Source organism: Garra rufa, chromosome 2, assembly GCF_049309525.1.
Source record: "Garra rufa chromosome 2, GarRuf1.0, whole genome shotgun sequence".
Taxonomy (NCBI): Eukaryota; Metazoa; Chordata; class Actinopteri; order Cypriniformes; family Cyprinidae; genus Garra; species Garra rufa.
Genome location: NC_133362.1, coordinates 10,224,709 through 10,238,140, shown reverse-complemented (window position 1 = coordinate 10,238,140; position 13,432 = coordinate 10,224,709). Strand labels below are relative to the sequence as shown.

Sequence of the window (13,432 nt, the reverse complement as noted above, 5' to 3'; positions counted from 1 at the left end):
AACTGCCTTCTGTTCTTCAGAAAAATCCTTTAGTTTCTTCATAATCCTTTGGTTTTTCAGCATTTTTGTGTATTTGAACCCGTTCCTACAATCTCTGTATGATTTGAGATCCATATTTTCACACTGAGGGCAACTAAGGGACTCATATGCAACAATTACAGAAGGTTCAAACGCTCACTTTTGCTCCAGAAGAAAAAAACAATGCATTAAGGGGGGTGAAAACTTGTTAAATTTGAAGATCAGGGTAAATTTAACTTATTCTGTCTTCTGGGGAAACATGTGAGTATCTTCTGTAGTTTCTGAAGGGCAGTACTAAATTAAAAAAAAGAAGATATTTAGGAAAAATAAGAAAAATGCACACATTTTCATTCCGTTCAAAAGTTTTCACCCCCAGCTCTTATGCACAGTTTTTCCTTCTGGAGCATCAGTGAGCATTTGAACCTTCTGTAAAAGTTGCATATTGGTTGTCCTCAGTTTGAAAAGATGGATCTCAAAAGTATACAGTCATTGTTGGAAATGGTTCAAATACACAAAAATGCTGAAAAACCAAAGAATTTGTGGGACCTGAAGGATTATTCTGAAGAACAACAAGCAGTTTAATTGTTCAGAACAAACAAGGGACTCACAAACAACTATCACTAAACAAACAAGCAAACAAAACAGGTGTGAATCATTCAGGTAGCAACACAGTATTAAGAATCAAGTGTATGTAAACTTTTGAACAAGGTCATTTTTATCAATTCAACTATAATTTTTTTTCTTGTGGACTATACGTAAATGTCTTTTATGTGAAATATCTTATTGAGCTCAGTACTCAATAAAACATGCATTTTGTATGATCCCTCTTATTTTGGTAAAATAATTAACATTTTGCAGATTCTGCAAAGTGTATATAAACATTTGATCTGAACTGTATTTGCTGAACATTTACTCACCCTAATGCCAGCCATCCAAAATGTATATGACTTTGTTTCTTAATCAGAACAGATTTGGAGAAATTTAGCATTACATCACTTGCTTACCAGTGGATCCTCTGCAGTGAATGGGTGCCGTCGAAATGAGAGTTCAAACAGCTGATAAAAACATCACAATAATCCAACTCCTGTCTATCAAATAACATCTGGTGAGGTGAAATTTTTTGCAATTAACAAATTTATCATCAAGACGTTTGTAACCTTATATTCATAAAATTTCTTTGGACTCTTATTCTGACGGCACCCATTCACTGCAGATTCATTGGTGAGCAAATGATGTAATGCTACATTTCTCCAAATATGTTCTGATGAAGAAACAAACTCACCTACATGGCCTGAGGGTGAGTAGATTTTCAGCAGAGCAGCTCACTAGGTTTTGCAACAGAGCATGTGTGTTTATATGATATTACATCAGCATGTAGTCATTTACTCACACCCTTACTGGTATGCATAGTGGCAGAGGAGGACACTGAGGGCTCAAAACCATTGTGACATCACTATAAGGAAGTTCTTTGAAGGGGATAAGGGCATAGGGACATCCTGAGAGCACAATGTTAGGATTATTATATCCACTGGACCTGTATCTACGGCAGAGATTTAAGGCAAGACAAGATAAGCATCACTTTCCCCTCACGGGCTCATGCAGTATCTCTGGTTTACAGTCCGAGACCTTCGCCTCACACTGATCAAAGCAAACGGCTGAGACGCTGGACCCTCACAGCGCTGCAGGATGACATTTTCCCTGAGCCAACATCACACATACGTCACGTACGTACAGAGAGGCATTTTAGTAAACATCCTTATCGAAAACTATAATAGACCATCTGCAGTTCAAAGTCTCAAGCAGTGATCTCATTTTTTGTTTTGATTTTTTTTATATTTAACTTGAAATTAAAATAAGATAATTAGCCATATTACCATAATGCACAAATATCTTATTACTGTAATGCAATAAATTATTATTTTTTTTAAATGAATTAGATTACATTATTGTACAATAGGACTGAAACATACAAAAAATCTAATGAAAATCTCCACTGAGAATGATGATAATTATAATAAAATTCATTTCTATAAATAAAATAAACAGAGTGTTTTAGTTGTTAATAAGACTAAGTAAAATGAAAGTAAAACACCCAGAGGAAGGAGAACAATATTTTTTGCATTCTAGGGTGAAGTGTGACTTGGACATCGTTTTCCTGAGATTCAAACAGGGGTCAAATACTGCACTTAATGCTAAGGTCATAGCGCCACCTGCTGGTAAAAGCAAACATCCTCCTCAAAACACAGTATAATGTCTCCATGTGGTAAGTTTATGAAAGCCACAACAGCAGATACATTAAGGGTGCAAAACATCATAACGGTCCTAAAAATACACTTTATTTTCTTAATGCAAAATATATTTACGGGTAGGCTTGATTTTTTTACCATTGGTGAAGATATAAAGACAGACAATAGAATTTAAATGTTTGATCTAAATTATTGCTAGGGACAACTTAGTAGTCGCTGGTAAATTCTACACCCTATGCAATCATACAATGCAATTTTTACATATGTGACCCTGGACCACAAAACCAGTCATAAGGTCAAATTTTACAAAACTAAGATGTATACATCATATGACAGCTCAATAAATAAGCTTTCTATTGATGTATGGTTTGTTATAATAGGACAATATTTGGCCGAGATACATCTATTTGGAAATCTGGAATCTGAGGGTGCAAAAAAAATCAAAATACTGAGAAAATCACCTTTAAAGTTGTCCAAATTAAGTTCTTAACAATGCATATTACTAATCAAAAATTACATTTTGATATATTTACAGTAGGAATTTTACTAAAAATCTTCATGGAGCATGATCTTTACTTAATTTCCTAATGATTTTTGGCATAAAAGAAAAATCAATAATTTTGACCCATACAATGTATTTTTGGCTATTGCTACAAATATACCCCAGCGACTTCAGACTGGTTTTGTGGTCCAGGGTCACATATAACTTATGTACAGAAGCTTATGTTATTGTAAGCATTTTCTAAGTAACTATTTCTGTTTTAAATGTGTTTTCTTTGGATTGCCCGACTACTCAAAAGAGAACGTAGGAAAATATAACTTTATTTGTTTCTTGCTGGCTAAATTTCACACAGAAATAGGCTAATAATACAAATTAATTTGTATATGTTTGTTTCTTTCTTTTTTATCTGTTTTGTTTTCTAACTGTACTGCTTTAATGGTTTCATGTTTCATACAATTTAATTTAAAAAAAAGAGAAATCAGAAAAAAATATTCACCATACGCAATCTGAAGTCCCAATCTGAATCCAAAGATTCGGAACCCGGTCCGAAGTTCCGATCTGAATCAAAAGATTTCCAATACACAAAAGTTCTGATTTTTAATTTTTATATCTTGTCTTTGTTTTTGTTTTTTTAATGCCAGGGGTTAGAAAGGAAGGCTTTATTTTTGTTTCCTAAGAGGCACAAAGTTTTCAGGAAAGTTACTCAACATCTAACTGAAATATAATTTTAATGGTATTCTGGAAACCAGCACTGACCCTTCAGGTCATTTCCTGCTAATAACAGTTGATGTCAATCAGTTTATAGCCTATTTGGCAATGCACCTATACAGAAAAAAAAATTAATAAATTGGTCAGAATGTTTGTCCCATTTTATTTTGTAAGCGACTTCTCTTTTTGTATTAAAGATGTTTATTTTTTTGAATTGTTCAGCCACTTAAAAGAAGATAGGCCACAGGAAATTCAGAGTTGCCTTTGAAAACTTTACAAAATTCTGTTCATCCAAAAACAATAGAAACTGTATTTCTTCATTCATCCTTTGTCTTCTTATGATCTAAATTGATTACTTTGTTGTCGTTTACCCTGGCTACACATTTGTTTTTACATATATTCTTCTGTTATTTTTTGTATGTTAAATAAAAAAAGCGAAGTTCTGATTTAAATTAAATGATTCGTGAAGCCTCCAAATCTCAATCGAAATCAAATGATTCAACATGCTATCCCAAGTCCCGATCTGAATCAAATGATTTGCGAAGCTGCTTCGAAGTAATTCCCGCTTCAAAGTTCCCATCTAAATCAAATTCAAATTCACGATCCGATCCGAATTCATGAACCATAATTTCACATCAGTATTTAAAGCTCAGTTTGCCAATCGTTCAATTCGCGAAATGATTAGCGAACCCGCTCCGAGATCCGATCCCAATTTAAATGATCCGCAAACCCCCTTGATGTCCCGATCTAAATCTAATGATTCGCGATACGCTCTCCGAAATCCTGATCTGGCTCAAATTATTCATGATCTGTCCCCGATCGTAAACGCAATGGTTTGCCTGATTCAGACTTTTGACAAGCTTGTTTCACCCAATAATACCTACCTGCCTTAAAATCATTAAAAGTGACGTGGAAATTTGAAAATTTAAATCTTTTTTTTATTTTGCTAGTGAATCGCTTGAACTGAATGATCGAAGTCACGAGTTTGAGTCAATCGGAACGGTTTCAGCGTAAATGACTCACTAAATTGAATCGGTTTGTCTGTTTCTCTGCTTTTCGCGTCTTCAGCCATGTTTACACGACACTGTCAGTAGGCTACTACTTTACTTCTTTACTAATAACTAGTAAAAGCACTCCATTAAAATGACGAGCTGCACCTCAAAATACATGTTAGATGGTAAAATTGTGCATTATGGTGGAGTTTGTAGCTTAAGTCAAAGTCTGACCATTGCAAGTTGATGACAGTTCAATAGGAAATCAATTGAAAGCCAGTCATCGCATTCCATTGAAGTGAATGTTAATTTGTGCAGAATATTGTAATAAATACATACTTTTTTGTTGTTGTTGTAAAGCACATTCGGTTGTAATTAATGGTGATATATATAGGCCTTAATAAATTTGGCATGCCATTGCAATATTTAAGAAATTATTGTTGTACCTATTCTATTGTATCTGAGTCTATATACAATGATAATCAATATAAAAATATGAATATGACCTGGACAGGATTTGTGAGATTCATTTGTTTAGATGGCTGCCTCGAAAACCTAATCAAGCAATCTTTCATTTTACAAATTTGATAAAACATTGTATTTAATCTTGATCAGATTTTGCCTCCTCTGGCTTACAGACAAAAGCTCTGTTTGTGGTATTTATTTTTGTATCTCACTTCCTCTCCCACATCCTGTGGCTGTCAGAGGTAAACTCATCTAAGCTGTAGGGGAAAGACAGTGTGACACAGTTTGACTTTACCTCACAGCGCCACAACCAGCGATGAGGGCTCAAACCCCTGATGCTATCTGACGTCCTGTTCTCATCAACACATGTTTCCTGTGTCACAAAAATACTCTCATATATATATATATATACATACACAGTAGTGTGAAAAAGTGTTGGCCCCCTTCCTGATTTTTTTGCATGTTTGTCACACTTTAATGCTTCAGATCATCAAACAAATTTAAATATTAATAAAAAATAACACAAGTAAACACAACATGCAGTTTTTAAATGAAGGGTTTTTTTATGAAGGAAAAAAAAATCCAAACCCACATGGCCCTGTGTGAAAAAGTGTGGACCTGAAAGACTTGCTGTGATAAATAGAACCATGAATTCTGCTGTCTACCAAAAAATCCTGAAGGACAACGTCCGGCCATCTGTTCATGACCTCAAGCTGAAGCGAACTTGGGTTCTGCAGCAGGACAATGATCCAAAACACACCAGCAAATCCACCTCTGAATGGCTGAAGAAAAACAAAATGAAGACTTTGGAGTGGCCTAGTCAAAGTCCTGACCTGAATTCTATTGAGATGCTGTGGCATGACCTTAAAAAGGCGGTTCATGCTCGAAAACCCTCCAATGTGGCTGAATTACAACAATTCTGCCAAGATGAGTGGGCCAAAATTCCTGCACAGCGCTGTAACAGACTCATTGCAAGTTATCGCAAACGCTTGATTGCAGTTGTTGCTGCTAAGGGTGGCCCAACCAGTTATTAAGTTTAGGGGGCAAACACTTTTGTGTGTTATCTTTGATTAATATTTACATTTGTTTGATGATCTGAAACATTAATGTGTGACAAACAGGCAAAAAAAAAAAAAAAAAATTCAGGAAGGGGTCCAACACTTTTTCACACCATTGTATGTATGTGTATGTGTATATATATATATATATATATATATATATATATATATATATATTTTTTTTTTTTTTTTTTTTTTTCATAAGTAAACATTTTTTATATATTAATACAAATATACATTTCACAACAGTAATAGAAGAAATAAAAAAGGGTATACAGAAAAAAAACTTTTTCACTGTATGTATGTATGTATGTATGTATATATATATATATATATATATATATATATATATATATATATATATATATATAATTTTTTTTTCATAAGTAAACATTTTTTAATGCAATTATGTATATATTATTACAAATGTATACATTTCACAACAGTAATAGAAGAAATAAAAAGGGTATACAGAAAAAAAAAACCAAGTGCATATACATGGGTAAAAAAAGATTTATGGCAGGGATAAAAGAAAGATCAAAACATTTAATTAACATTAATTAAAATGTATGTAAAAGTGACAGTGCTTCATAGGTCTTTTTAGATTTTCTGTATCTAATATTTTGCAAAGTAGTACCATACTGTTTAATTTCTTTAATAAAATGTTCACAATTAGGCTTAGCTTTAGCCCTTTTCTTTACATGAATGAGATATTTTCCAAGTAAAACAATTAGTTGCATAAGAAAACTCTGTGTAATGAACTGTTTGATGCTCAGGATGATCAACATTTAAAAAAAAATGTCTTTCAGCTCTTGCAAAGTCATTATACAAACTAGACATGCTTTATGGTAAGTTCAAAACTATAATAATAGTCACTTGTGGAATTTAGGGTAGTTTTAAAATGTTTCCATTGTACTTATTTTTTATGATCAATATTTATCATTAATAAGATTATTTAGACGTTTATAGGTTTAGGCCCGGTTTCACAGACAGGGCTTAGGCTAAACCAGGATTAGGCCATAGTTCAATTAGGACAATTAAGTAATTTTTATAAACATGATTACAAAAATATATTACTGGTGTGCATCTTAAGACAAAACAAAGGCACTGATATATTTTAAGATCAAACAGTGCAATTTTATTTCAGTTGAAACAACTCAGACTTACATTTTAGTCTAGAACTAGGCTTAAGCCTTGTCTGTGAAACCGGGGGTTAATGTTTTAAGTTTTAAGCCAGGCATCGTGCGCAAGAGGGCGCTAGTGGCTAATTGTTCAAACTAAGTACGATTAAGAGATTTATTTTTTGTTCATGTATGCAGATAAAAGTATAAAACATTAAAATGTACAGTTTAATCTGGATTTGTTATAAATTGGTGTTTGTTTTTAAATCACTCATTTTTTATGCGTTATGCAGCTCACGAATATTAATTTGCTTACATTCTTTTTTCTGGATTCACTGTTTCGAGCGTTTGATCACGTATCCTCATTACCATTCATGTCTCAGACATTTACCAAAGCAAGATTGGCAAATTCACTGACCAGCCTCAGTCAGTGTCCGCCAATCAACCAGCGATGGGCGGGGCTTCTCGTGGTCAGCGCGGAGGTGGGCGGGGCTGTACAGGTACTGTATACACTCACTCGCTTCGTCCAAACACAATAGTTGATTCACACTGGGACGCGTATTGGACAAGCTCAGTCACATAGCGGATCTCGTTATTCCCTCGCCTCTCTGGAAATGTCTAAACGGCACGTCTGATAATGTTGGGAAGAAAAATACCTGGGTCAGGTGTGCTGACCGCAGCAGCAGGAATGGACCGGGGGAGGACAGGAGAGAGACTGCACGCAGCGCTGGCCGGACTGCAAGAGCTCCGTTTCCTCCGGGACAAACAGAGTGCCATGGTGAACTGGGCTCTGACCCTGAACAGAGAGGAGTCCGAGACATCAAAACATGAGAATGTGAGCACAGAGGAAGTGAGACTGGAGGCAACACTTACTCTACTCAAACAACAGCTGGTAAGCATTTTACTAATAATTTTGCCGAAAATATGTGGTTTGTTTTGGTGACTGTTTTTTTTTTTTTGCCAGAAGTATAAATGCATTTAATAACAAAAAGGTGAGAATCAGTAAGTTAAAGCAATCTTATTCGCATTAATAAAATCGATAATATTATATGTATCAAATATAGTATTTATAGTGACTTTTATGGAGCTTTGACAAAGACATCTTAGAGAAGCAAATTAGATTAAACAGCTCTAGTCATATGACTATTTACACCAGCCAAGTAAAAAATGCTCACGACATCAAGACAGTTTGCCCTGACAGTTAGCTGACAAAACTATGTAAAAACATTAATTACTCTCACAACTCTTAACATGTAAAGATACATTTTAGTTACAAATGTGTAAAAAATGTATCTTATATTCATTTTGAATGAATATAGATATATCTACCAGATGTTTTCTGTGATTTAGTCAACTGAGTGGATTTTCCAGCAGCAAATTATATTTTTTACTGTAGTGAGGAGTCATTGGTGTATTCTGTGCATGGTTCGTCAGTGCCCTTGATGACTGAATCCATTGCAGAATCACAGGCTCAGCTGGGGGTCATATAGTGAGGGGTCATAAATCAAGGGCTCTGAGGGGGGCCAGTCCGTTTCTGATGATTAACCCAATTTAATGAGAATGGCAACAGAGGAACTGTGTCCCGGTCGGCGACACAGATTTGACCCCGTAGCCGATGCACGTTTGAACCTTTTGGACTTTTGTTGAACCCTTCTAATGCTCGATGGTCAAAGTGACTCTGGTCTAAAGACATTAGAGACTTGCATTTAAATCAATCACAAAATGGAATCTCTTTTCCCAATGCACAAGGAAGTTGCATAGTTAATATCATCTACAACAAAAGCTCCACTAATGTGGATGTATGTGTGCACTAAGAGTCTGATATGCTGTTAATAGTAAGTACATTTCTGAAACAGAAAACTAAAGAAAAGCAATTTGCTTCTAGATATGCTCTGCTCTAAATGATTTCATCAGCTAGAAATTGCTCAGTGCAATCTTTAAAAAGAAAGGATTTGTTCGTCAAAATGTCTAGGAACCCTGAGAAAACATCTGGCAGGTCTACCTTCATATTTATTCGAATATCAGTACCCAGCTGCGACAAAACCCTAAAGTTAGGAAAACCCTTTGTTATAATATTAACCGTATTATCAATAAGGATTTTCTCAGTTTAAGTGGTTTGTTTTAACTGGCTGCATATATAGTTTACAGTAATACCCTCAGATAAAATTAGATTAGCGTTCTTCATTGTTCTCTTTCATGAACCGGCACGTACAAAGAAGACAGATTAAAATTTGTGCGCTGTCAGAGTTTGGCACAGGTTTGACTCTTTACTTTGCAAAGCTGGTTTACAGTCAACCATTATAGATTGATGCTCTGTATTTGGCATGCCATTTCCTCTCTTTCCTATGCAGTTGCTTTACACAATAGTTTGTGTTCCTCTCCAGGAGAGAGATTAGTAATCTTACAACACTTCCCCCGGGCTACCCTTTATCCTTGCCTAGTTAATAGTCAACCGCTCTCCTTCTTTATTTGCTTCCTCTCTCTCTGTCTTTTCTCCTCTTGTCTACGTCGTATAACAGCAGGAGTCATATCAGCCATTAAACGTCTGGAAGCATTCAGTTTTCCATGTTCTTCTGTGGTTAGTTTGGAATCAGAGTGAAGAATAGTTTAACAAAGAACACTTAGTTGAGAGTTTAATTACACTTCACAGTTCTTAAACGTTCAGCTTAGTATTTTATAGCACAGTTTATATACAAGTCTGCACATGTGGTTAATAAATGTACTAAACATGATGCATGATATGAAGGTGGTGTATTCGCAGTCGCAGTGTTGTAGGTGTTGCATTCTAACATGTTGAGACTGATATATATGAATGTGTGTTTTATCTGCAGACACGTCTACGCAAACAAGATGTGGGATTGAAGACTCATCTCCAGCAGCTAGATCAACAGATCAATGACCTGAAACTGGATGTGTGTAAAGCATCCAATGAACACCTAGAGAGTGACAGCAGACCCAGCTCAGGTGACTAAACCCATTGACATTTGCCAACACCCAAATCGAATTGTAAACTGTTTAAATGGTCTTAGTGTGTTGGACAAAATGGTGACAAATGATACACTTCACCTTTAAAAATGTACACTAGCTTCCGACATTTTTAAGACTAATGAACAAGTTACAGAAATTAACAGTGCTAATTTCTACTCCCAGGGTTCTACGAGCTCAGTGATGGTGGTTTAGGATCACTGTCCAATTCTTGCACCTCCGTCTACAGCGAGAGTCTCTCCTCCTCATCTCAATCCAGTCTGCTTCCTCATCTCTCCACCTCATATGCGCCACATGGCCGTACTGCTTCTACACAGACCGGTGTGTCCCGGCGTTGTTCTGCTGATGAGAGCACTGCCCACTCTGATACACCACGATCAGGAGTGAAGCTCGGTAGCAGTTGTATACGAACAACGTCAGCTCGAGCAGAAAGAGCAAGACAAAGACCCGTTTCCACTGGTAAGGTTTGAACAAAAAACTGTGATATATGGATGATTCTTGTTGTAGGCACTAACCAGCTTCTGAACTGTAAAGTACATTATCTTGATGCTATTTTTCTTGTGCCTTTCTTTCAGGGGACCTTGACCGATTGATTGCACCTGGATTTGGCTCCTTCAAATCCACTGATGTTAAGAGCTCCACCCCATGTGGTAGCCTCCAAAAGCCAGTTGACCCTAAATACCAGAGTAACCTGGTGTCTAGCAATGGGACAGAAGTGTACTGTTACCCCAGTCCACTGCATGCTGTGGCCTTACAAAGCCCCATCTTCAGTTGCACCGCTGATCAGGGAAATCCAGTAGCACTTGATGGAATGTCTGAAATGGGTTCTGAAGAGGAAACCCAAAACCCAAATGAAGGGTCCACAAATTCCAGGCCTGCTGGATACATCAACAAGCTACTACAGCGAAGCTCCAGTAAGCTAAACCTGTCAAACAGCATAAAAAGAAATAACACTGTTAGCAGCACACAGGAGCTAAGATCCAGATACCAGGATATGTCCTACGGACATCAGAATGGTCCTCAACTCTTGGGATTCCTTCAACCAATAACAATGCCCTTAGAAAATGCACTGGAGACTGGAAGAACATCTTCAGGACTAAACAGCCATCAGCAACAGAGTAATGCACCTGGTTTGGAGCCCAATTTCGAAGTAACTGAGGTCCAGACATTGTGCCATGGCACACTCCCAGCACCTTCCATGAATGTCCAAAACAATTACTTTACCATAAAGAATGCTTCAATCAATTCTGATAATGGACTCTCAGACAAAGGAAGTGGACATTTTTCCAAGGAGTCATTGATGGTCCCCAAGCCAGTTGAGAGGAGTTCAAGTTTTACCTTCAGAAGAGCAGACGGTAGAGCTTCTCTTGGTGATAAGGGTGGCACACCTCAATCAGAGTTTGTCCATGCACAGTTTGTTCCCGCAGGGTCTCAGAGGGTGAAAGTGCGTCAGGCAGACAAGAAAACGAAATCTGTAAAACTGAAAAAGAAGACTTCAGAGAAGCCTTCAGCAAAGAAACAGCAGCAGAAACACTTGTCTCGAGAGATCTGCACCAAAACCCGATGTGACTCGAAGCAGTCCAGCTCATGCAAAGGAAGAGTAACAAATCTGGAGGAGTCCCAGATGAACTCTTGTTCAGATTGCAGTTGTAATGGACTTATCAACTCACACTGCATCCAGAGCCAAACCTCCAAGTCCACCAAGTCTCGCAAACCCCCTGAATCTGGGCACCTTACTCTAGACCAAGCCAAAAAGAAACAGAGTTCTCGGAAATGGACGTCCGCCTCTGAGATCCCCTTGCCCCCAACTCTCCACACCCAGAGATCCAAAGAGATGCTAATCTCTCGAAAGAGTGCCATGGTAAGGAGTGTTAGTGCCAGGCCTCGCTCAGGTCAATGGGGTTGTCCTCCACGAGCCTTGCCCCACTCTCTCTCCACCTCCTCTTACTTCAGTTATTTGGAAACTAGATATCCAGCAGCTCCAATCTCCAGCCGCTACCCTACTCGTTGCGAGTCAGAGTTTTCTGAGTACTCTGCAGAGTGTGCATCGCTCTTTCACTCTACTATCGCTGCAAGCAGTGATGGAGAGATGAGCAACTACACCACAAACCGTTTTGGAGACAGCGAGTCCAGTCAGGGCTCTCAGACAGCCTCAGACTCAGACAGCAGTCTCTCGCTGGATGAGGAGGACCTGTTGGAGGAAGAAGAGGAAGATGAAAGTGGTTTAGTGTGGGCTCAGGCTGCGATGGGGACCACGGCAGCAGGCTTCTCTCTTCAGCAACACCAACGCTCAGAACCAGCAGCCTGTCGCATTAAAGCTTCCAGAGCACTGAAGAAAAAGATCCGCCGCTTTCAGCCAGCTTCACTCAAGGTTATGACTTTGGTGTAGTTCACTAAAGCTTAGGATGGATCCTGTCAAGTAATCCTTTAGCTTCATCTGGAATTTGTGACTCACGTGGAGCCATTTTTAACAGACTGGTCTTGGTTTACTTGCACTTTGTGATCCAAGCAAACTCGTACGAGTATTTGGAGATGCCAAATCCAAAGATGCAATGTTCTGTAATGGACAAACCCAATCACTGATATCCACCCAACTTTACCCAGAATACTTCTTCAGCATAACACTCGAGCAATTCTGTTATATTTCATGCTAAATAGATTTGAACTTCTATATTTGAACACTATTCAGGGCTGATCAACACCGGTTCTGGAGAGCCACAGTCCTGCAGAGTTTTACTTCAACCTTGATTAAACCTAACCTACCTGTAGCTTTCTAGTTACTGCTAGACCTGAATTAGATTATTCAGGTGTGATTAAAAAGGTTTGGAGCTAACTTCTGCAGGACTGTGGATCTCCAGGACTGACGTTGGCCACCCCCTGCTATATACTGTAAATAAGGTCTTTGAATATCTTCACAAATTACCTGTAATCAAAACCGCTGTAAATAGCACAATGAAAACTGCTTCGGGAATAAAACTGTACTTAATTTTAATCAATAAAAATGTTGCCTTTTCATGTTCATTTAAGCTGTGCATCTTATTTTTCTCTCAAAACAAGTTTTCTCTTATGTTATTTAAAGACGTTTCCTTTACTTACTTTTGCATATTGTTTACTTTCAAATGAAAAACTTTTAGCAAATTCATAAGTTCACCAACCCATGGTTAATGGTAAATGAACTTGGCTTGCTGTCCTCAATGGACGCTCAAACCCAAGGCTCAGATTGAGCTCAAAGTTCAACCCTTTCATTGTGGTACTACATTGAGGGAGAATAACAAAATTAGAGGTGGAGATGGGGAGGTGGAGGGAGGCTGGAAGAATTGTCGCTGGGATGGCACAG

At 37.5% G+C, this 13,432-nt stretch overlaps 1 protein-coding gene across 1 annotated transcript; it reads left to right on the top strand.

The window, feature by feature from the left end:
• The first annotated feature begins 7,665 nt into the window (after positions 1 to 7,665).
• Positions 7,666 to 13,114, top strand: dact2 (dishevelled-binding antagonist of beta-catenin 2). Its single transcript, XM_073834854.1, has 4 exons — positions 7,666 to 8,002; positions 9,942 to 10,074; positions 10,261 to 10,554; positions 10,671 to 13,114. Exons 1-4 carry the CDS (start codon positions 7,748 to 7,750, stop codon positions 12,482 to 12,484), a joined length of 2,496 nt encoding a protein of 831 aa, XP_073690955.1. The 5' UTR covers positions 7,666 to 7,747; the 3' UTR covers positions 12,485 to 13,114.
• Positions 13,115 to 13,432: the final 318 nt, after the last annotated feature.